The sequence below is a fragment of the Larimichthys crocea genome, chromosome XVII (assembly GCF_000972845.2).
Source record: "Larimichthys crocea isolate SSNF chromosome XVII, L_crocea_2.0, whole genome shotgun sequence".
NCBI lineage: Eukaryota > Metazoa > Chordata > Actinopteri > Sciaenidae > Larimichthys > Larimichthys crocea.
In genome coordinates, this window is record NC_040027.1 from 26478861 (window position 1) to 26503785 (window position 24925).

Consider the following 24925-nt stretch of genomic DNA (forward strand, 5'->3'; position numbering starts at 1 on the left):
TCCCGCCGCCTAGGTTCAGAACTGTTGGTCTACTTCTATTGGAAACTTCATCTATCAGTGCCTTTTTATATGCATATAGGTAACAGCATTAGAGTCGACGTCCTTAAGGAAGTTGATTTCTTAAATGTTCATTCTAATAAGAAACCTGGTTTTCATAATCTGGGTCGGAGATTAGAGAAACATGATTTCCCAGCTTTTTTTGAAAAAAATTATCCACTGATTCACCAGCTTTCATCCTTTCTTGTAACACTGTCATTTCTGGGGGGAAAAAATATATAATACATAAATATTTTCTGCAACAGTATCTGCAAAAATATCCTGTTGAATAAATATACTTGACCTTTATTTTGCTGATGTTGGAATGCATTGAAAACTTTTGTTTCCTGATTCAGTGTCGCACTAACCCAAACACACTGTCGCATTAATGCCTTCACTCTACAGATCAACCAGGCCAAGCCAGAGTGTGGCAGGCAGACACTTGTGGAGCTGCTCATCAGACCTGTACAGAGGTTGCCCAGTGTGGCCCTTCTTCTTAACGGTAACACACACACCCCTTTGTTAAAAAAATGTTTTGTGCTAATTACATCCCTCCTTTTCCCATACCTGCTTCCCTCCTCTATTATCTCTCGTTGATGCCGTCTGTATTTTCTTGACCTTTATTCTTTTCTTCTCACCTTCCTCAAGATGATTTTCATCTCTTCCTGTCTTTCTGCTCCTGAACAAAATTTCCCCTTTTTATTTCCCCATTTCAGACATAAAGAAACATACGTCAGATGACAACCCAGACAAGATAACGCTGGAAAAAGCAATCGAGTCTCTTAAAGAAGTCATGACGTGAGTTGACATGACGTCACCTTTGTGTTCAGTCACCACAGGATCTCTTTTATCATACTACGCCTGGACCATTATTCAGGTTAAACTTGGAATAACTGGCTGTTGTTGAGACAAGATTTATCAAGAAACAAAGAGATATTGAAGTCTTCAGATCATTGGGAGGTCATATACAGTGCTGTGTTAATAACAACAATGACTAATCGTCCATTAGTTGTCAACTATTAAATCTGCAACAACTTTAATAATGGATGGAAATTCTGATTTCAGCTCCTCAAATATTCCGCGTTCTTTAGTCTTCTATGAGGGGAACCTGAACATTTTTCAGGCATGGACAAAACAACAGTATTAGTACGGAGCCCCTAAAGGGACATGGTGAAAGAAAAAAAAATGGAAGTGTTTCTGGTGCGCACCAGAAAGTTTCTCGTGCGCACCAGAAACTTTTCCGTTTTTTTGTCTTTCACCATGTCCCTTTAGGGGCTCCGTAGTATTAGATAGTAACAAGCAAAAATAAAAAAAAATTCAGATAAAAATGATGACACGATTTAAGATGCTCATTACAATTCTCCAGAGTCCAAGCAGACCCAAAAGATGTCTTTAAAATTGCCAAGCAGTAAATTCTCAGATTCAGCATTCTTTCTTGACAAGTGATTGATTATCAAAATTGTTATCGATTATTTCTTTGTCGGTCAGCTAATTGATTTATTGGCTACTCTCTTCTCTCCACCAGTCACATCAACGAGGACAAGAGGAAGACTGAAGGCCAGAAGCAGATCTTTGATGTCGTTTATGAAGTCGACGGCTGTCCTGTAAGTTTGACTGCTACTGTTTGAAAGTCACTGGTTATGTTACATTGATTTTTTGGTTTATTCATATGCTTGAATATTGATGTGTCTTATTTAATCATGAAGAGAATATTTAATATCTCTTACCCTCTATGCTTTGTCTTCTCTGCAGGCAAACTTGCTGTCCTCCCACCGGAGCCTCGTTCACCGGGTGGAAACAATCGCCCTGGGAGACCAACCATGTGACCGTGGAGAACATGTCACACTCTTCCTCTTCAATGACTGCCTCGAGGTGAGAATGCACATAAACGCCAAAAAAAACAACGTCTGACCATCTTACAGAGAACACATCCACACCTAATTTACATGTCTTACCATCATCTCATCTGTCTCATCTGCTTTGACCCACAACTATCTTTTAACCCTTACACGGGACTCACACGGGACGTAAGCGTTGCGGAACGGCTGCGCCGTAGTTTTGCTCCATCCTCTGCCCGGCGTCAATTCACACCGGGCGCGTGTTGGCAGTGTAACGACAGCGTAGCAAGCCGGCCGTATTCTTGCGAGATTACGTGAGAATCCTGGACGTACGCGAGACCCCGCAATAAACTGTGTATAAAGAAAACAACAACAGACAGCTGACTTTGCTTCTCCGACGTGAGAGCGATTATAAAAAGCATCTGTTGTGTCATAAATGATTGTGTGTTGTTCCACTTCAACAATCAGTCTCTCATCGTTCATGTTGAGACTAGGGCTGCCACAAACGATTATTTTGATAGTCGACTAACCACAGATTATTTTTTCGATTAGTCGACTAATCGGATCATACGTAAATTGACTGTAAAACATACAGCTTATCGCACCAGCATGCAGCTGATCAGATCATTAGCTTTCAGCTTGAAGTATGAACTAACTGAAAATGAAAACAGTTAACATGATAGCTCATTAGCCCTTTAACAGGGCTCTAAATTAACTTTTTTGATCACCAGCCAATGTGGCTGGTAAGTTTCTGAAGTTACCAGCCAATCAAAATTTCCACTAGCCACATTTTTTCCCCGTGCAGAAAAGACAGATTATGAGAGCAACTGAATTCATTTGATCATTTTATTAACGAAAGCTTTAAATTAATCTTACAATGAAGTTGGGAACTTAAGTATATACAAAAATTATCATTAACATTTCATTACTCATTAACCCTTACATACTATTCAGGGTCTATTATGACCCATTTTTTGTACATAACAATAAAATAAAGCAAAACTAATTAACAACGTAGCATATTTACACATGTAGAAGCATGTTTAGAAGAACATACACCGGAAAAATGTCCAAATCTGAGCAAGTAAACAAAGTCTGTAAGGCTAAGCGCTCGCTTCTGAAACACTCCCGGTGGGGTTCGAAGTCGCGTGCAGGACGGACCAAATACGCCACGTTCACGCAACGTGCCGTGAAGCCTGTTTGACCAGTGAGAGCACGCCCTGTTCGGGTTCCCATAGAAACCACGATCACGCGTCCCACGAAATAGATCCACTTTTGCCCTCGAGCCGTTCCAAGCCGACCCAGAGCCAGTTGCGGCGCCCGGCGGGGGTCAGCCAGCGCCGGGGAGAGGTCCCACGAGGGAATCCTGCCGCACTGACCCGGGTTGAATCCCCGGGCAGACTGCGTGGAAGTTGCAGAAAAATCGCAGTGATTGGTTAAAATTGAAACACCACCCTGAATTCACGGGGATTCACTGAATTTGCGTTGAAGTTGCAAATTGCAACATCATGAATTCCTGGAGGGTCTGTGTTATGGTATCATTTACAGTACAGTCAGGCCTGACGCCGATTACCACTACTGTGCGTGGGTGTGTGTGTATGTGACAGAAAGGCAGACGCGGGACCTGCAGCCGCAGTTTCGAGAGAAAAGCAAAGTTAAAAAAAAACTTTTTGTCGACGATTTTGTTCGTCGACATAATCATGACTAATTGACTAATCGTGGCAGCCCTAGTTGAGACCCTTTGATTGACTGCTCACCTGGTGGTTTCCTGTCTGGTGCGATCTGCTCTGTTGAAATTTACGAGGTTTAGCAGCGGCTCACGTCAAAAATAGAAATACTACGGAATGTTCGCGCCGTGGTGCGGAGAGACGTGTGCTCTCATTGACTAGACCGGCAGCGATCAACTCCGGTGACTGCGCCGCAGCCGTTACGCAGCGCTTACGTTACAACATTACCAACAGGGTCATTGTTTTTAGCAGCAACTTCTATGAGCAAATAAGTTGATAAAATAGTCACTTTATTTCAGTATCTATTAATCCTGGTTCCATTTTTATAGTTGGTTTCAAAGAAAATTAAGTAATTCTGTCCTCTCACATCCAAAAAATGAAATTTCTATGATGTCCCCTTGGACATAAAAGATTGCGAGCATGCAGCTGTGTAGCAGTGGTAGAAATACTACATGTACTATTCAAGCTCACTACTAACTAACTGCTTGACAGGTAGTAAGTCTAGTAGTACAGTCCCTATTCTGCCACCCTCCACCTCCTCTGCTGCCCCTTCACCAGGCTGAAAACTGGCATTTTCAATGGTCATCAGGGAAGTCAGAGACTGACTATTTTCAATTCACTAACAAGCTGGCAGTTAACAACTCAGAGACCCTTTTTCCCCTTTTTAATAAAGCTCTTTATGAAGAAGATGACTTCTAAAACGCAGGTTTTTCCATTCATTTGAGTGCAGGTTGTCGCTTTTGGGGAGTGTCTGCCAAAAAACTGTGTAGAAGTTGCCAGATCCAACTTTTCCGGTGGAAAGAAACTGCGGATGCTGGTCAAACGCTTACATTGGATAAACCGTCCACAGTCAGCCTTTGTCCAGCTTTCATCGCGGGACAGATGGTTAATAAGAGTGTATAAATGTATAATAACTAGGGATGTAACGATGCATCGTGACACTATTAAAAATCGGTACAAATGCGTGACGACCCGCATTGGTTGACAGAAAAAATGAATCGTGATTCTTGGCGAATGCAAGAGAAGTAGGATATGTTCTTTTTCGTCTTCATTTAAAATTAGAAATAGGTTACGTTATCTTTAAAAAAAAGTCACTGGTTGGTGATTCATCTGTTCAACGTAAGGCGTCAAGTCACGTGACTCACGTCACTACGTAGGTACGGAACACAGAACGAGGGAAGACATGGTGACGGTAGAAAATAGCTTTGAAATAGAGAATGCACCGAGCAGTTTTAAATGACCTGTGTAGCGGCATTTTGGATTCCCTATACACAAATACAACCGTGAGAAATGGACAGACAAAACCAAAACAGCATGTAAATATTGCAAGAGACTGCTAACATATAGCGCCAACATGCAGCAGCATATCAGCCACCACCACAGTGAGAAGCAAAGTAACCGTACGCCCGAAAAAATCGTGACTCGAGTCGTGAGTTGAGTGTGTTGAGAATATGATCCAGTTTCACCAAAATCAGTGAAAAACGTGGCAGTGTTTGACTGATGATACTCAAAGTTAACACTACAGAGACAGACTCGGAGTAAGAATCGCGGAGACAGCATTCTCCGAAGAATGTTGCTTTAAATCTCACTCTTACTATGTTATGCCACATCTCAGCCATGAAGTCTGCTATTTTGAAAGTATTCACATCTGCTCAAAAATATAAACTCCACGCTCACTGTGTTTACACTGTGCTGAGTGACAGTCAGACAACATGGTTATTACAGCACGTCTTCATTGGACCCAGCATTATTTTAATGTATCTTACTTACTTCAGTGTTCCTCTTGCATGCTGTCCCCTGCAACGCTAGATCACGTATCGTTGAAAGTTGTAAATATTCTGAAGACAGGCCAACGTTCATCAATTCCTCGTGCTCATGGTATGGTCCTCAAATAGAGATATTGAATCAAATATTCAGCTGGTTTATTATTTTATATAAGAAACGTAAACATACAACAAGTTGCTGTGTCACCTATTTTCACCAGTTTAGACCTTTTAGATACATTGAACCAGCAAGGTTCTACCTCCACCTCCTGCGTCTTTCTCCCTCTGTAACCTGTGCGTTTGTGGAGACTCATGCTGATAGCCCTGTCCGCATTCAGCGGTGGGCAGGAAAGGAGCTTTTTGCGAAGCGGCAATGTTGAAAAAGTGATCGATTGATGCGTGCGCGTAGGAACAGGGCAAGCATTCATGGGGGTGAGGTGGGTGGCTGCGCTGATTCAGGATTGTCAGCGACACTCCCTAATGAGGTGTGTGTGTGTGTGTGTGTCTGTGTGTGTGTGTGTGTGTGTAGACCAGCTACATACACAGACGTCTGACAGTTTTCCATGCAGTTGTCACCGTGTATTGAGTGAATGCGTTTGAGTGGGTGTCCTCAGCGTTGCCTCCATCATCACCAATCATTGACTAACTCTTGCATTCATATAATCACTCTCCCTGACCCTCTTCACTCACACTGCCAAAACAACAAAGACCTATGATGTAGTGTCCTATTCCGTCCCCTCTCTCTTCCTCCCTCCACCCTTTCCTCTCTTTCATCTTTCTCTGCAGTTTAATTGATGTGGCATTAATGAGTTGCATCGTTTACCTCTATGAAGGCCTTATTGATTTTGTTGCCAAGTAACCGATAGCAGCTCCACCCACACACTGCAAAATGCACCTACACTCAATTTAAAATCACACACACATGTAGGTGTTTGGACGTTGTCTCTCCTGTCTGATTTTGTGTGTTTGTATCTCTGTAGATTGCAAGGAAGCGACACAAGGTGATCAATACATTTAAGAGTCCGCTGGCACAGGCGAGACCACCAGCGCCACTGAAACACATCGCGCTCATGCCGCTGTCTCAGATTCGAAGAGTCCTGGACCTGCAGGATTCAGATGGTAACCACAGCGACAACACACACACACACACACACACAGTGTAAACTATGAAGTTCCTGCTCATGACTCGGCTCTGCACGATGTTTGACCTGCACTCATTGTGACAGCCTTTTTGGAGAGCTTGTGTAGTAAGGTGCAAACTAACTCCAACACCTGCTTTATTGTTTTTGCACACAGCTGATTTGCTCAGAGAGTCAACTGCTAAATATCAGTTCATTCCCAAGGTGTGTTTTTTTTTTTAGGAAAATCCCACACCATGCACGGATATCATTAAAAGTATAATGTCAGCCTGCTAATTTCTTAAATTAAGAGGATTAATTAGTTACTGACTCAAACGTTGGTTTCCTTTGAGACACCCACAAGAGAGTGTTAAAAAAAAAAAAAGTTCAGTTCACATATTTTTGAAATATTCAAACAGTTCAGCCAGTATGATCATTAGAAACAGGGTTTGCTGGCCTTTTTACACAAAAACCCCGCTGTCACACCACCTTTGTGATTTGTCGATAGCATGCCGACATTCCAGAAGCAAAAGAGGCTCAGTTTACGTGGACACCCATGTGTCACCCCTTTACACAAACGTCAATTTGGCTCTGTAAGACTGCTGGCTCAGAGGTGGAGCAATGACACCCCCTCCATGCCGACTTTATATGTTTTGGTAAGGCGAAGTGATGGTGATGGCGCACGAATCCAACCTTGAACAGGGAGCTAAAAGCACAGTGATGGAGACAAAATCTACAGTGTAAAGATGGACTCCTAAGTTTATTATATTTATATATGAGCTAAAACCCTGTCAACAGCATGAAAAACGAGAAGTTCCGCACAGTAATGCCAGAACAGCAGAAACTTGAAGCGGGGGCAGCAGGACATCTAACACATGACACCAAACACACTGCTGCACATCTTTCCGTGGGTTTTCCGATCACCATGGTTACATATCATAAGACGGTATGACATGCTGACAGAAGAACACAGTACGTGGAGACATGCTGTGTTCACACAGGGACCAGTAATGATTGATGTTTAAGGAATTTGGATGCAGCACTGAAATCTATCTGCCTTGCATGTCTGTTTGCCTTTTCTTCTTCTATCACTTGCTCCACTCTCATCTTTCCATCTGCTTCTCTTCCCGTTCAACAACCCTTCCTCCATCATCCTCGTCCTTTTTTTGTCTCATTGTCTTCATCTCAATCTCACCATTGGCTGATTTCCCTCCTCCTGTCTTTTTGTCACTGTTCTTTCTCTCTCTCATCACTGACTGTCCATCTCTCGTTCCATCCCTTCAGAGTGTGTGAATGCATTCGCCCTGGTGGTTCGCCCTCCAACCGAACAGGAGAACTTGTTGTTCAGCTTCCAGCTGACCGGAGAGGATACGGTTAAAAGCGCCTGGCTGCGAACACTTTGCCGCCACGTCGCCAACACCATCTGCAGGGCTGATGCGGTGAGTTGCCACACACACATGAAAAAGGAAGTTGGTAGTTTGTCAGATTAGTGGCCAGGGAAAGAAACTGTAATAGTTCTATCAACCGTGATTTACACTAAATGAACTTATTCCTCTTGAAAAACAAACTAGCAAAGTCTTATCACAATCCTCCAGCCTCAGAAAGAGTGCTGGCAATTCTGGCAAAATTTGGAACTGAAAACTTTCTGACATCTGTGCCCAGCACCAAAACCGGAGTTACAAAACTGAGGAAACTAATCTTAAGATTGAAGGTTCATTGGTGTGGTCCAACTGACATTTCCCTGGGGGCATCATCTCCTCGCCTTGTTTGCTATTTTGGTGAATCACTGTGCGCCCCAGTGGGAGTAAAGTTGTAGTAGAGGGTGTGATGTGCCAGACTGCAGTCTTTGTGCCAAGAATAGCCGACTTGATCATGATCTACGTCTGAAGTTATGTTCACACAGTAAATAGATATTTTGCATGAAAAACAATGAAATCAAACTAAATGAATTAAAAAAATCCCATATATTTTTATTATTTAAGATAAAAGACTTTAATGATCTCACACTGGGGAAATTCACTTGTCATTGAGGTTGATAAGAAATTACTCATAACTAAGAAATATCAGTCATGAAGTCATGCTGGTGTTAAAGAGTGACAGCTGTTGGAATGAAGGACCTGTGGTAGATCTCCTTCTTACATGGTGGGAGTAGCAGTCTGTAGCTGTTTAAGGCCTCTACAGTCTCATACAGGAGGTGAGAGGAGTTGTTCATAATGGACGTCAGCTTTGCTAACATCCTCCTCTTCATCACTTCCTCTGTGCAGTCTAGAGGGCAGTCAGGACAGAGCTTGTTGAGTCTTTTTCTATCCTACAGAGGCCAGACAAAAACACCTCTAGGTCCTGCAGTGTCATATTGCCCAGCATTGAGGGCCCTGTGCCAACAGCAGTCTGGTCAATGCAGCAGTGTTACCCTGCTTTTTTGAAGGGCCCGTTTTGACTGTACGATGAGCCTACATACAGTAGTTCAGTTAAATGTAATAAGGTAGCCTAATAGTTATTGAATGCAAATTTTTATTTTTTTTTATAACGTCATAGCTTAAGAATGATATTTAAAACCAGGAAGCCTTATTTAGTCAGGTGACCACTGTTGCTTTCCCCTTTAATTGTTAGTTTTTATTTATTTGAAATTTATGATTAAAATCAAGGCACCATTTTTGCAACCTAGAAGTCCAACAAGCTTGTAATGCGTTTTGCAAAACACAACACCACCTTCAGACAATTGCAACAGTTAATTAGGGGTGCCTTTGGCCAGATGCAGCCAGATGTTGTGGATGGTATATGGAGCCATCTAGTGGCAAGGTAGCAGATTGCAACCAACTGAATACTGCATGCTCAACCCTCCTCTTCCAAAGATTGCTCTGTGGGTCACCTTTTCTCTGATGGTATTAAATACCTGCTGCATACAGGATCACATACCGCGCTCCAGCGTATGCCAGCGTAATGGTGGGTCATCTTTATGGCACTATGGTGGGATCTCTCTCTGTAGAAAGGGGTTGTGTCTTCACCTCCGTGGACGGTTATGGCAGCGGTGTAGAGCAGGATTTTGCTAGGCTTCAGTAATGGAGAATGACAGAATATGGGCTGTGAATAAGTGTTAGAAGGGATGTGTTCAGATAACAATACTATAAATACATAGGCTAGTCTGTCAGAGTCTTTGTGTGTGAGAGGGGATGTGGCATCCGGATCAATTGTTGATCAATTGTCATTATTTTTTAATAACTCAAATGGATCTATATATTTTTTTTTAAAATGCCGTAATCTCCTCTAGGTTTGTCTAACTATACTCAAACAGAAGAAATGGAGGATTTGTTGCAGACTGGTGTTCTAGTATTTCCAGCAGACGGAAGGATTTAATAAATAAACTGTGTGTGTGTGTGTGTGTCTTAATGCTTATAAAGGAACATGTCACGCAGTGCACTCGTTGATGCGTTTTTAATAGTTTTTGGACAACAGCTGCGCTCTTTGGCACATGGGAATATCAGCTCCACAGCCATTACTAATACTAATTCCTAGCTGGTTATCATGGAATGTCTCGAGATTAAAGAAACACCACAGAATATAAGGCATTTTGTTCTTTCATGGTTTGAGTAAATTATGGAAAACCAATGTGTTATAGGCTGATTAAGCTTCATGATTATAGAGTCCACTGGAAGACTTGGAGGTTAGTCTGTTTGCTGTATTTAGCAGAGGAAGCAGCAGGGGGCGGTGTTGGCCTCTGTCCGTCTGTCTGCTGCCTCGCAGCTGCATTCCTAATACTGTTTTCACTGGGTCAGCGCTGCAATGTGAATACCAACGAGACAGAGCCCTGCTTGTTAACAAGCCCTCTGCAGGATGAGGGGGAGAGGGAAATAAAGACTGTGTGTGTGAATCCTGCTACACAACCCCTCCTGCTACTATTTTGGCAGCAACGCATAATGTATCTATTGGTATTGATTACATGAATTGCACACCTCAGGTCATGATTTATTATACAGAGTTTGAGGTTGTGTTGTTTTCTGTCTTGTAACCAGGAGGACCTGATTCAGTGTACAGACCCAGACTCACTACAGGTCAGCACCAAGGATATGGACAGCACTCTGAGCAAAGCCTCAAGGGCCATCAAGAAGACCTCTAAAAAGGTAAAGGCAGAATCATTTTTATGGGTCATTCTTTGTTTTAGCTGTGGCATCGCACCAAGAGTTACGCAGAATGACCACATGTGAGAGGTTTTACTTTCTCGTGTCAAAGTTATCTAGCTACACAACTAAGTGTGGTTGAAACAGAGGGATGATGAAAATAGTGTGATCGACTCAGAGTGGACAGAGCTGTCAGAAGAGATGCATCGACCCGAAGTGACATCTATGAGTGGACCCGAATATCCTCATTTGGGTACAGTCCTCCTTCAGGCAGACAGGGCTTTATAAATTGTATTTAAATTGTAGTTTAGATCATGAGATAAATATTTAAATCATTTCGTGCTGAATTACACAGAAATGTGAATGAAATTATGCACAAGACATCTAGTGCAGACCTTTCACACTATTGTAGTTTTGCAGTCATAAAACAATGGGACAGAAATCTGACTGAATTTATTTATTTATTTATTTGCTGCTCTTTCCAACTCTCAACAGTTAAATGTTTTGAGTATAGTTATTTCACAGGACCGAAGCATGATACTTGAATAGAGTCTGGAATAAGCAGATAAAGATGCGTGACATTGTTAATTTGTTAAAAAAAAATTCTGCTTGAGGAAACATCTGAAGCATTAAGAGGAGTGATGGTGTCAAGGTTAAAGAAAGGTCTTCAGCTTGTCCTGATATTGTGAACCCAAAAACAGCCACACATGCAGAGCTGTTGTCTGTAGAATAGGTTTGCATGTATCCATTGTGCACGTAACTAATAATAATGTCATAATACTACAACTGCTGGCAAAATATTTGGCTTCTGTGCCGACCAGGCTTTATGAGACTGACGCCAATAAATGTAATATTTATTTCTTATACAGTCCCTCGCTGTTTCGCTGATTTTTTTAGTGTAATTTTGCATGCTTTTTTTTACAGCGCGCTGTACAGTATGAACGCGCATTGTGTTCTGCATCCTAAATTGGCTAAGGGAGAACCGCACATGTGTTCTGCGTCCTGATTAACTAAGGGAGTACTGTACAAAATGCGTGTAAAACGGTGTATACAAGTGTGTGGTTAGGGGTTTTACGGCCTTAAAACATGTTAATAACAATAAGTTGGAGAATAAAAGTTTATTGCAGATATTTTGTTATCCGCTGTTTTAAGTAACAAGAAATGTCAGAAGAGAAATGCTGACAGTATCTTGGTACAGTGTCTCCATGGCATTTTGTTCAACAGAGAGCCCTGACAAGTTTATTCTGTAGTTTAACTGAAAAATCTATTTGTTTTATACATTTGCATCGGTTCATTTAAACCTAAACCGGTATATCAGTGTTGACAAATTATTAAAGGTCCAGTGTGGAGGATATGGGGCCATCTAGTGGCGAGGTAGCAGATTACAACCAACTGAATACTGCACGCCCAACCCTTCTCTTCCAAGCTAGGAGAACCTACAGTTGGAATAAAACTCACCAAAGGCCCTAGAGCCAGTGTTGTATTTACAGAATATAATATTCATAACTTTGTTTCTATTAGTGTATTATCACCTGAAGACAAGAATAATTCTGTTTTTGTTACCTTGAGAACTAATTAATATCAGCAGACACTGTGGTTTCTCTTCCACGGAGTCTGCCATGTTGAATGGACAAGCTAGACACTGGCTGTAGAAATTGGCATTTTCTGCAGATTTTAGAGAGGAGAGGTTGAGGTGATCAGCAATTACACCACTCGATGGACCTTTTAAACCAGAAAAGAAAAGTTGAGTGTCATGCGTGAATGCTTTTGTCCTGTAATTCTGGTTATTGAAATGGCTACAGTAGCATTTCATCAAATCAAATAATGACTAAATAAGTAGACTTTGTTAATGAAAGCTTTTACATTCATGTATTTCTTGTTCATGTAATGGTACACGTGGTTCTCTGCTGAAAGGTACTCTAAATGATGACAAGAACAGGTTGGCCTCAGCAGTGATGGATGCTAAGTGCAAACAGAGTGCCGTCTACATTTACTGAAAATTAGTTGGCTGAAAATCTAAGATGTTCAGCGCCACGTATGACAAAGAACCACTTACTAAACATAAAATGAATTAATTACTTTGTGTGTGCTAGGTGACAAGGGCTTTTTCTTTCACGAAGACCCCAAAGCGTGTGATCCAGAGGGCGTTCATGGCCAGTGGCACTCCAGATGAAAAAAGCCAGAGGCTAAGTTGTGAAAACCGTGCCGGCAGCAGCTCCACACTGGCTGTAAGTCTTTGTTTTATTTTCCTGCTCTGGAACATGAGCTGTACTCATCATACAGCCGCACAATGTTAACGTTGGTATGTTTTCTTTTCTCTATCTATCTGTATGTCTTGGTCAGGTCCTAACTAATACACAAATGTAGGCATTTTGTAATATAAAGTAATTTTTACACTTGTTCAAGTTCTATGTGATAGCAGGACCAGTATCTCTGAGTTGGTTTCCTTACTTCGTATTGCCTTCAAGTTTCTAAGAGAAGGGCTGAAAATATGTCTACATTGTCTCACATCACGGTTAAAACTGGGTGGCTGTTGGCCGTCTCTCTGTCCATCAATCTGTCCATCTGTTCTTTGTTTCCTTTCTATTCTTTCCATTTGTTTCTCCTTTTGCTAAGAACCAGGCAATTGATCTCTCCATCAAACCCAGATAGAACAGCTTTTTCAGTCAGCGTCACCCGTTTTCATCTAACTTGATTAAAAAGCAGTAAATCGCTTCTGCTTTTAAAAGCGCTGGAACTTTTTCTGCTCTTTGTCCTCACTCATTTTCCTACCTTTTATGGCCGTGGTTAGAAATTCAGAGTGCTATATTTCCAATAACCAAGTAAGGGTGAAGCGGAAGGAAGGAAATTCTGACATTCTTTAAACAAATAAATCACTCCGTTTATCTTGTTCCCATTGATGTGACAGTGTTAATGCAGTGAGTGTTTGGCAGCTGTATTGCAGAGTGATTAAACAGCAGATATTAAAACATTTTTAATAAAGCTGTTTTATAGACTCGGTGCATATATTTAGATTAGGAGGTTGTCCAGTTTGATTCTGGCTGTATGGCAAAAAGAAAACAAAGATACAGCTCAACTCAAACTTCATCTATGCACAAAAAGAAACTATTTCCCTATATTTAAAATACTTACATGCAACTGACAGGTCTTTTCTGTTTTTTTTTTTTTTTAATCTCATTGTTAAAGAGGTCATACACACATTATGGATTTCCACTCCCACAGTTCGAATAATAGCATGCCATTAAGTGCAGCTTATATTCTGCGTCCACATGACAAACCAACGGCTGTCTCAACACATGTGCGTGCCCCTTAGAACAGCATCCACATCTAGATCCAATCTGTAATGTAACTAGCCCTTCTTTGTATAGATACTTCTGTCTGTGCCCTAATGGCCAATTTCCAGCACCGTCATGTTCTGTGTGTGCCACAACCTCCAGAGCTAATTGTGGCTGTTTTGGTCAATGTTTCAGACCCCAGCAGAACCACTGTGGTCCTGCTTATGAAACATCCCAGAAGCGTCTCTCAGCTTAGCTCCGCCAAGAATATGCCTCTGTGTTCTATTTGTGACGGATACCGTGAGCAGCTCATGTCAATCTGCACAGAGCAGCTTGAGCTGCCTGGAAATCAGACAGGGCATAGAAGAAATGTCATAGATAGTCCTCCCAACTTTCAAAATAAAACACCCCATGCAAGTGTCTCATTGTAAAAACAGACAAAAGGGGAACAAGTGAACTATGTAGCATACTTGCATACTGTATTTAGAAGCACATAAACCAGGAAAATGATCAAATCTCTGCAAGTTAATAAAGTCCGATGGGCAGAATGCTCCACTTCTGAATGGCTCCCTGCGGGGATTTGAAGTCACGTGGGGATCAGCCACCAGCGAGGGGCCATCTTTAAACACATTGTTCACGTCTGTAGCTATTGTAGCGCTACTACTGTTATGAACTCATGAAATGTGCCTTAAACCCATAAAAGATTTAAGTAATTTCCTGAAATAAAGTTTAGAAATGCAACTTTAATTAGGATAATATAGAATTTCTGTGTTGAATAATCAAAAACATACATGTCATTCAGCATTCAGTTGCTTTTCCTCTTTATTATGACACATTGAGCTCGCTTTGGTACACATTGCACTTGAGTTTGAGGGCTTCAGGTCATTCCCCCTCAACAGTGGATGCAGAGTTTATTTGTTTTTCTACTTTGTTGCCTCTGGTACTAACTGTAATACAAATAGAGCATGTGAGTCACAGCAATAGACACTGCGTCTGACTTAGATATAACATAGATCTGACTCAGGATGCATGTTTGGTTTCTGCCTTGTTTTCATTCTTTCCTTTCTACTTCATTTGTGAAAGTGAAATTTCCGACTGAGGTAGACAAAAGCAGGCTTCTCGTTTCACCTTTCAGAAGCAGATTCTCAGCTCCTGATGGGGAGTTAATTAAGTGAAAATGTGGTTTAGAGCGCACTGATTTTAAAATTGAATAAATAAAGAAAATAAAAATGAAATAAGTGGTGACTCTGGCTTCAAGCCAACGGACCCTTTAAAAACATTGTAAAAAAAAAAAAAAAGTTCAACATTATTATAAAATAAATATTTGTTTGATTTAGAATTATATTTATTAATTATTTTTTTTTTACCTTCTGTGACCCCACAAAGGTATCAAATGCCCCTCGCTATTACTGGACAGGAGCTGTTTGGTGGGTGGGTTTATCCAACAATCACTTGCTGATTGAAACAAAGCACTTGGGAGAAAAGACAGTATTGGTCTGTCCATGTCTGTGATTTGAAATGTCTCTTCCCCGCTCTGCCTGAAAACTTGTTCTTGTCAGACTTGACACGTGACAGTCATTCTCCTCCCTTTCCTTCATGTCTTTCTGTCTTGTTTGACCTTCTGGGGGTTTCTTCTGTCTTTGTTTTTCATTTAGTTTTTGTTTCAGCATGTCTCTTCTTTTTATTTTTTCATGATATGTAAATCTTTGCTCCATATGTGTGTCCCCTCTGTTATTTACTCTAGATGTCCCGATCTGCCTCAACGTTCAGTTTGAGTGATTCTGCCAAGAGCAGTGCCGTGGTGCAGCGCTCTAATTCTCTGGATCATCCTCCCGTCAGAGCGAGAGTCCCTGTGTGTATGCGCACCCCCTGCAGCCCAGTCCAAAATCCTGCCCATAGCCCCCGCCCCAACACTGCGTCTGAGTTCAATCAAAGCCTCCGCCCCAACTATTGCCCCACCACCCAAGAACGCAAGTCCATCCTTCATGCTCCAGTATCGAACCAGCCAGATCCAAGTGTCCACACTTCCCAGGAGACCACCTCTTCATCCCGTCCAACTTCCCTTTCAGTTCCAGCTGTCCGAAACTCGAAAACCTCCCAGCCAAAATCTAGCCAGCCTATCTCCAGACACCTACCCTCTGTAGGGTTCCAGCCTAGGTCCCTGGTTCCTCAGCCAGTTAATGTCAAAGGCAGGACCTTTTCTGAGTCATGCAGGGATTCCGAAGTCCCCTCAGACCCACGCAAGGCTGTCCTGACGAGTCCTCGCAGGGAGACTCTGCTCTAAACCATCGCTAAGCTCAGTCCCGGAGTCTGACGTGAGCAAACATTATTCTGCTCTAGTTTCAACTATGGGTGCACTAATAACATTTTTTTTACTTCATATTAATCTTGCTATCTGCTATATGTTGGCCTTTTAACATCCAAATCCCACTGGTGCATTTGCAGTCCCAAATCAACTCCTTAGAAGCTAAGACCCTGCAACTTGGATAGATCAGATTAATAAAGTGCTGTTCTGCAGAAGAACTCTGGACCCTGATGGTTATATGAGAGGAGATTAGAGACTTGTAAGTAGTGTGGGCATAATGCTTCTCCTCACCTGAGATTGTTATGCGTGTAAAGGGCAGAGATTTTAAGGGTTGATTTGGAGTAGCTCTTCCTGTGAATCACCTGGGTTACTAACTGGTGGCGGTGGTGGCTGGGAATATCCACTGGGTGGCTGCTATTAATAGTGGGCTGTATACAAGGGGTGCAGCGGAGCTGGGCTGGTGTAAAGCTGGAACACAAGAGTTTACCGTCAGGGGAAAAGGGCTTCCTTAAAGGCATGCTGTTGCATATAGCACATTCTGTTTTCCTGTAAACTGTTTATCACATGAAACAAAGATCTCTAAAAGCCAAACTGTTGATTTACAAAGTACTGAAGCACTCTCATGTAAGTGGCAGCTGAAGAAATTATCAAGAGTGAAAATTCCTAAATGTCAAAGCACGCCTTTAATTTTTGGATGCTACAGTCATTTTGTGTTAACGAGCCAAAACACAAACCGCTCGCTGAATTCAAATGTCAGCGTATTCACGGGAGCCGGGCCAACTTCTCACCTGAGGTTTAACGTGCGACAGCAGGTCACCTGTTATCTGTCCTACATTCCAAACCGGTTGTGACGGCCAAGTCGTCCAGCACATAATGTCCCACATTCACCTCAGCCGTTTAACCAGTATACAGGCACAGAACACTGCTCTGCCCGTCTGAAAGGTATTCATGCTTAAAGAATGGGGTTTGACATAACAGAATGACAGCATGATCTATTTGGAGATCATTGAACCATTTCACAGTGAGCCATACACAAGCCTTCTCATTGTAACCTGCCAGCCGACGCAACAGTTTAGAAATTGCCCATTTTACTCCCATCTTGCGTGTCAGTTTGATTTTAGGGATTCAAATGTGCGGACAAAACCGTCAAAAGGTTTGTTAGCAGGTAGTCTGTTTGAAATTAATTCATACCAGATAAAAAAAGTGTGTGTGTGTGGGTATCAGAGCGGACCAATCAGAGCTTTCCTGACAGCATAAACGTGTCCACACTTTCAAAATAGTCAAAGTTTCAGCAATGAAACCGGGACTTCAACAGACTATGTACTGGTTTCAGTTTGGATGCATTGCTTCATATAATATATTATATATTCACATAATATATTTTTGTCTTGTAACTGCGTACTTGGCTGATTACAAACATGCCTGCACGTTTACATGGCAAAGAAATCAGAAATTCCCCTTAGGAAATCTACCTGAGGACACCAGGTTTATCTAATCCTCTATCTACAGATTATGTTGACCAGGTTTCCCGTTTACGTGGTGGTTAAGAAATCAACTCACTGTAGAAAAACAGCAAACCAAGCTACAAGCACTGCGCTCTTTATTGGTCACATCATGCGCTTGCATTTCAGTTATCAATCAGATAAACGCGTTGAAGTGTTGGGTGGAAACAAAATTAAACCTATTGAGTTTATACATGTAGATTAAAAGCAGAGCAATGGTCCAGTCAGTGTACAATCAAATGAAGATGTGTGAAGACAAATGGAGTAGCAGCTGCAGCACAGTCCCCACAATACCAAGTCTGTGCACAGCACACACCATGACATTATGTTTAATGTATAATGTTTAAAATTTCTAATTTTAATGTTTAGAATATATAACAAATAAAAGACAAAGTAAGCCTCTGTAATTTTATATATAAGCCATAACGTAAAATCACCTCAGATATCTACTGAAGCGCAGTGTCCACTTTGAGTCCACAGAATCGCACCGCCATGTCTCCAACAAACTAAACACTGGCTCTAAATGGGCCATACTTTATGTTTCATGTGTTTGGAGTTGTAATCTGTAACTACACCACTAGATGGCACTGAATCCCACACACTGATCCTTAAAGTACTCGACGATAACGTAATAACAATGCAGCACATGGCTGTAAACTGACTCAGAGTAGCTGAATAAAATGAGAGAACAGTGTGCCCTCTTTCTCACGTGGCGTTGTCACACTGTGTTTCTCCTGCAGTCTGTCATCACCTGTTGAACACAGACAATGGAGCTGGTATAAGGCTGTAGTGACAGTGTTGTGATCAGCCCCTCTTAATCGGCTCCAATAAAAAGCACATCTGGGTTTAGTTATGTGTGAGTGCACACTGACTGAATCTCAAACGGAGACATCTTCATGTACGAAATGACAGGTTATTATCATGCAGGCTTGGCTCTGGCAGGTGTGTCACAAGGGTCAGGGATGTTTGCATTGTGACCAGGCTCTCTTTGTTCTGGTCTTTCTCTTCACTAAAAGGAGCCCATTTATCTTCTCATCCATTCAGCCCTCTTCATCCTCAGTGTTTCACAACATACTAACCTAATCAAGGCCACCGTTCACTGGTAATGTTCATCAGCTGACGGACACAAGGCAGGAAATAAAAAAACAGTAACTGTTGAAATACTTATAGAGACCACTTTGTGTGTGTGTGTGTATGTGTGTAAAAGCCAGGTGGAAAGCTTTTGAAGTGTGATAGTGTTGGCAAAGGTTTGCCTGTCTCGATTAGTTCAGTGCCAACATTTGGCTTTGAAGGCAGAGAGATGCTAGTAGCAGTGTTTTGTCTCTGTGCACTCATTGATTAAAATGAGTCTGGAGCACATAAACCCTACTTGTCCTTTGTATACACAAACACACACTTTGGACAGTAAGTCAGACTGCTCACATGACAATCTATCTTGTTAGTGTAAAGTGTGCTGAAGCTGAGCTGAATAAAGTGAACATATATTCACACATGCTCAAGTTACCCCTAAATTCCACCAGGCATGGCTCGGTGACGTGGCTGCAACTCTGTTTTGGTCTGTTTTTCTGAAACACACATTTAGGGTTTCTGCCATGTCCTCCTGCTAACTACTTGTTAGTTTTTTTACAACTTTTTTTTTTTTTTTTTTTTTTTTTACTTGGATTTATAGTTGCTGAGATCTCGAAACAGTGCTACAACAAAGTCTGATGGGACAACACACACAGGCAGCAAACATTAATACTCTAATGATTATGAAGTTGAAACAGGGACTGGGTCTAACCTGTAACCTGTTTGGGGTGATAGTTTTGCAAATCACCTTTTTTTTTCTTTTCAGATAACTTTGAAGAACCAGAAGGTTCGTTTATACTTTGATCAGCCTGGCTGTTCATGTTTCTTGCCACATTGGACCACGTTATCATGATGTCATAGCATGCCTGGATCTCAGCAAATAACTTATTAATAATGATGTGGGGAACAGCCAAAATCAATCAAGAATAATTGGATATTAACCATTTAACTGCTATTCTTCTCACCTCTCCTTCACACAAATGTTTCTTTGTCTTATTGGTTCCTCTGTTCTCTGTTCACAGGCACACCATTCTCCCTCCATGGTCAATCTGTCTTCCATGTTTGAGCGGAAGTACCACACATTCAGTCGTTCAAGCACTCACCTCTTCTGAAATGCTGCTGTCCAGTAGCACCAGCTAGAGTCGACCCATCTTCTCCTTCTGCCTTGACTGCCGCTAACAGCGAGAGTTAACCGGACATGTGTATGTGCATGTGTATAAAGTTGAAGCTACTTGTAAAGTATGGCAAACTAGTATTTGTCCATGCTGGAGCTCTACAAAGACTTTTCCACATTTCGAAAAATGCACTGAGGCCAGGGACATACTTGAGTCTGATATGTGGCAGTATCTGACTTTCAGCTACTGAGCTGAACCAAGGCCAAGTAGGTTCAAACAATAAACCAGTTGTTCATCAACCTGACGTGTTCATCTAGAATGTCTGTTGCCAAGAACTCGCTGGAAGGATTTAATACCCTTCTTGTTTTGACAAGGCAGTTTGGCACATCTTTCCAAACATGTACAATGCTTAAATTGAGACTATCAATAGGAGCTAACTGGAACGGTACTATACCATGCTCGGGGGGACATGTGTGTGATTAGCACTGGTTGTGGTAAGGTTGGCCTTGCCATCTAAAAAATGAAGGAAGCTCTGCTTTGTGTCTGCAGTTGTTAACAGATTATCTTGATTTAACTGATTTTTACTTAAACAGAGACTTGTTGCATTTCGTGTTTAAACGTTCGGCTTTCTGGTTGTTTAACATTGTTGCCATTGTTCAGTGAAGCGTTAACACTAACTAACTATAGACCGAGTGAACATCATGTCTTTCCTCTGGTTTTTAATCTCTGGGAAAGTAAAATAACATTTAAGTTTAGACATTGAGGTGTTTCTGTTTAACAGATGCAGGTTGTTGTGCTTTGTGTGTTTAATGTACTCAAGTTAAAGTTACAAGGTTGAACTCATTTTCCCTTTTACTGTGTTGAAGCTTTTTAAAACTTACTGTGTGAGAGAACCTTTATATTAACTGACATTTAATGTTTTATTGTAGTGGAGTAGACGTAATTTCACCTGATATTATATTATGATTAATCCACCTTCAAAATATAAACCTATGATAGCTTCCAGCTTTTATAAAGCTTCTATTTTAGCATTTAAGAGATTCGTTTGAGCAGAATAAAAGCACATTGGCTCTTTCCTGTTGCCCGTCCACGTTTTAAAAGATCTTTTTACAGTCCGTCTTTGTATCTGTGTGTGTTTAAGAAGGGATGTTGCATTAGTGTATATATTTATTCTTAATGAGTACAATTATACCTCTTTTTTCTTTTTTGCTATTTATGTTTCTTTCCATTTTATGTTTCTTTCCTGTCATTTCTCTAATGTTTTCAATGAGCTCCCTTCGTCTCCTGTTTCATCTCTGTATTAAATGCACTTAAACATGTAGATTGCTTTATTTAATCCTGTGTATGTTTTTTTTTTTTTTAAATGATTATTATTATTTTTAACCACCAGAACATACTAAAAAACATTTATAGAGGGTCCTGACTCAATATGTTAAGTCACTAGTGTGAAAATAAATTATTTTATTTCCTCTTCATGTCCTGGAGTAAGGTTTTCTACTGTGCACCTGTTAAACAAAATAGGCCAGAAGGTTAATTCTTGTAAAAGTTTATCAAATCTACCACACAGCCCATATTAGCAATCACTGATATAACTGATAATCAACCAGTTGAGCTGCTTCCGTGGGGCTTTAAATGTCGGATTCATCAAATATCCTTGGACATTCGACTTTAATTTGGGATCTTTGAAAGCATGTTTGGGATTTGCATACTACTTTGAAGCAAGTTCATCATTGTTTCTTCATACTCATCTGTACTTTCTACTTGTTTGATGTTGGAGTTAGTTTAGAACTTTCTGGATCCCCCTAGACAAAAAGTTTACGCTCTCTGAGTTTCTGTTTCTCAGGAATCAGTTTCTCTCTTTTAAATTCACTTTGGATTCCAACAGGGCCAGCTTGGTCTTTGAAGAAAGTAAACCCAGTCCAGAAATACTGAAAATAGGTAAAACTGGGTAACCAGCAAGTTTTTTTGACTGTGATGAGATGAAATATTTCTAAAGTGCTTGCATGATGTAACAATGAAACCAGGTAGCAGCACAAAGGTACCATGGTGATTCCTTTAATACTGTGGTATCTCGTTGATCATAGCAGAATAAAATCTTTAGCTTTCCCTCCTTAGGGAGATTAAAATAATGTACAGAGCAGTTTCTCTTTGTAGAGCCTGACCTGACCTTTACCAAATGTGGTTCTACCAGTCAATACATCGATTCTCGTTAGCAGCCACTTTCTACTGAGCCCTGGAGGGAGCACTTGAAATGCTATTGTCAGTCATGTTTTGTGCAGCCACATACTTCACATTGATGCAATGAGCTATCAAGTGCACCAACTGTACCCTGGGTGTCGCATCATGGTGGCAGCAGGTTTAGGTCCTTTTCCCTAGCAACACATTCCAGGATCCCAAGGCCTTTCCAGGCTAAATGGACTATGTAGACCCTCCAGGGGGACCTTGACCTGGTTCTGCCTCGGGATCTTCTCCCAGTTGGACGTGCTCGGAACACCTCCAAAGGAAAGCACCCAGCAGGGCATCCTAATTGGATGCCTGAACCATCTCAGCTGTTTCCATTCAATGCAAATTCTCTCTAGGTACTCCAGGTTCCTCCAACAGTCCAAAGACATTCACTTAATAGGGTAATTGGTGACTCTAAATTGCCCATTGGTGTGAATGTTCTTTTGTCTGTGTGCCCTGCAATGAACTGGTGCCTTGTCCAGGCTGTACCCCGCCTCTTGCCAAAGTCAGCTGTGATAGGCTCCAGCCCTGCCGTGACTCTAATGAGGATAAGCAGTTACAGAAAATGGATGGATGGATGATTCTTCAGGTCAGTCCTACAGTGGGGGGCACTTCACTGTAGCTCATTGCCATTGATGTGTAAAATTACATGGGCTCCATGACTGTAATTTTACAATCCCCAATATTTACTGCACCAGCAGTTGGAATATTTAAAATAAGATCCAAGACCCTCCCTCCAAACCTTAGCTGCTAAATGAACCACTATGTTCAGCTATTTCCCTCCTGTTGCATCTAGAAAAGAGACTGATGTAACTGAATCAAAACATTGAGCTGAAGGAGGACAAAGGGTAACCAGTGTATTTTAAATGTTATGTTGTAGCCCATTTCTAGCTGCAGGCTGCAGCACTCTCACTCAGTACTAGACCAAATGCATAAAATGCTGTCCCTATTAGTCACTGTAACGCAAAAATATGGAAAATGAGGTCCAGGTTGAAAAATACAGAAGTTAAACTTTAAAATGCAGAATAGATCTGAAGTGCAGTGCAGAGTTGGGTGGGATTTTTTCTTTGGAGTAACAATAGCTGTCAGATAAATGTGGAATAAAGTAGCATACAATTTACATACTCATGTTTAGTAAAAGTGCTTCAATTGTACTTGAGTAGATGTACTTATTTGAGTACTAGTATTTTTTTCCCCTGAGAATTCAGATAATACCCCATAATGACAATGGCCTTCATCATCTGTAAATGGAAGAAGTTTGGAACCACCAGGACTCTTCCTAGAGCTGGCCGTCCCTCTAAACTGAGTGATCGGGAGAAGTGCTTTAGTTAGGGAGGTGACCAATAACCCGATGGTCACTGACAGAGCTCCAGGGTTCCTCTGTGGAGAGAGGAGAACCTTCCAGAAGGACAACCATTGCTGCAGCACTCTGCCAATCAGGCCTGTATGGTAGAGTGGCCAGACGAAGCCACTCCTTAGTAAAAGGCACATGGCAGTCCACCTGGAGTTTGCCAAAAGGCACCTGGAAGATTCTCAGATCATGAGAAACAAAATTCTCGGGTCTGATGAGACAAAGATTGAACTCTTTGGCGTGAATGCCAAGCGTTATGTTTGGAGGAAAGCAGGCACCGCTCATCACCTGGCCAATACCATCCCTACAGTGAAGCATGGTGGTGGTAGCATCATGCTGTGGGGATGTTTTTCAGCAGCAGGAACTGGGAGACTAGTCAGGATTGAGGGAAAGATGAATGCAGCAATGTACAAAGACATCCTGGAAGAAAACCTGCTCCAGAGCGCTCTTGACCTCAGACTGTGGTGACAGTTCATCTTTCAACAGGACAACGACCCTAAGCACACAGCCAAGATATCGAAGGAGTGGCTTCAGGACAACTCTGTGAATGTCTTAGAGTGGCCCAGCCAGAGTCCAGACTTGAATCCCATTGAACATCTCTGGAGGGATCTGAAAATAGCTGTGCACCGACGCTCCCCATCCAACCTGATGGAGCTCGAGAGGTTCTGTAAAGAGGAATGGGTGAAACTTGCCAAAGATAGGTGTGCCAAGCTTGTGGCTTCATATTCTAAAAGACTTGAGGCTGTAATTGCTGCCAAAGGTGCCACAACAAAGTATTGAGCAAAGGCCGTGAATACTTATGTACATATTATATTTTCATTCTTTATTTCTAATGAATTTGCAAACATTTAAAAAAAAAACTTAATGTTGTCATTATGGGGTATTGTGTGTAGACTTTTGAGGAGGAAAAAAATTACAAATCCATTTTGGAATAAGGCTGTAACATAACGAAATGTGGCAAACGTTAAGTGCTGTGAATACTTTCCGTATGCACTGTATAATCACGTTAGCTGCTCCAGAGTCAGCTGACTTCCTCACACCGAGTCAAGGTGTGTTGTGGATGGTGAGCCTTTAAATTTAGCCACATTAGTATTTAAGTCACGCCAGCAAACTGGGGGGAAAAAAAGAGCTCCTGTTTTTGTCCTCTTCACGTGCAACCTCTTCAAAGCATTAGAAGATAATCTGTGTCTCGTGGATAAAGCGTGGGACGTGCCAGGCTGCCAGCTAGCGACTGGAGGTAGAGTGCCATGCAGGCCCAAGGCAAGGCGAGACAGGGGAATAGCCACAATGAAAAGGCACCTCTTCACGGAGGACAGTCACTCTTTTCATATTTGCCTTTGCCTTCGCTTCAAAGTGCCTCTGACTGACTGTTTAGGGGTGAAACGAAAAGGGAGACTAGCTAAAAGGAGTTAGGGGGGCTGGAGTGGCCACAGTGAAGAAGGGAACAGTCCAAAATCTTGCAACCCAGGTAAATATTTAATTAATAAGA

General features: G+C 41.6%; 1 protein-coding gene across 7 annotated transcripts in view; it reads left to right on the forward strand.

The window, feature by feature from the left end:
* The window catches only part of ect2 (epithelial cell transforming 2), a 44881-nt gene extending 23988 nt beyond the window's left edge, over positions 1 to 20893 (forward strand). For 5 of the 7 annotated variants that reach the window (XM_027290427.1, XM_027290430.1, XM_019276754.2 and 2 more), the window contains 10 exons: positions 442 to 538; positions 753 to 834; positions 1562 to 1640; positions 1789 to 1908; positions 6345 to 6483; positions 7767 to 7921; positions 10493 to 10600; positions 12691 to 12825; positions 15617 to 16187; positions 19770 to 20893. In XM_027290427.1, coding sequence (XP_027146228.1) covers positions 442 to 538; positions 753 to 834; positions 1562 to 1640; positions 1789 to 1908; positions 6345 to 6483; positions 7767 to 7921; positions 10493 to 10600; positions 12691 to 12825; positions 15617 to 16156 — 1455 coding nt within the window. In that variant the 3' untranslated portion in view covers positions 16157 to 16187; positions 19770 to 20893. The remainder of the gene's footprint in view (positions 1 to 441; positions 539 to 752; positions 835 to 1561; positions 1641 to 1788; positions 1909 to 6344; positions 6484 to 7766; positions 7922 to 10492; positions 10601 to 12690; positions 12826 to 15616; positions 16188 to 19769) is intronic. The other 2 variants (XM_027290431.1, XM_010732844.3) reach the window with 1 other exon arrangement.
* Positions 20894 to 24925: the final 4032 nt, after the last annotated feature.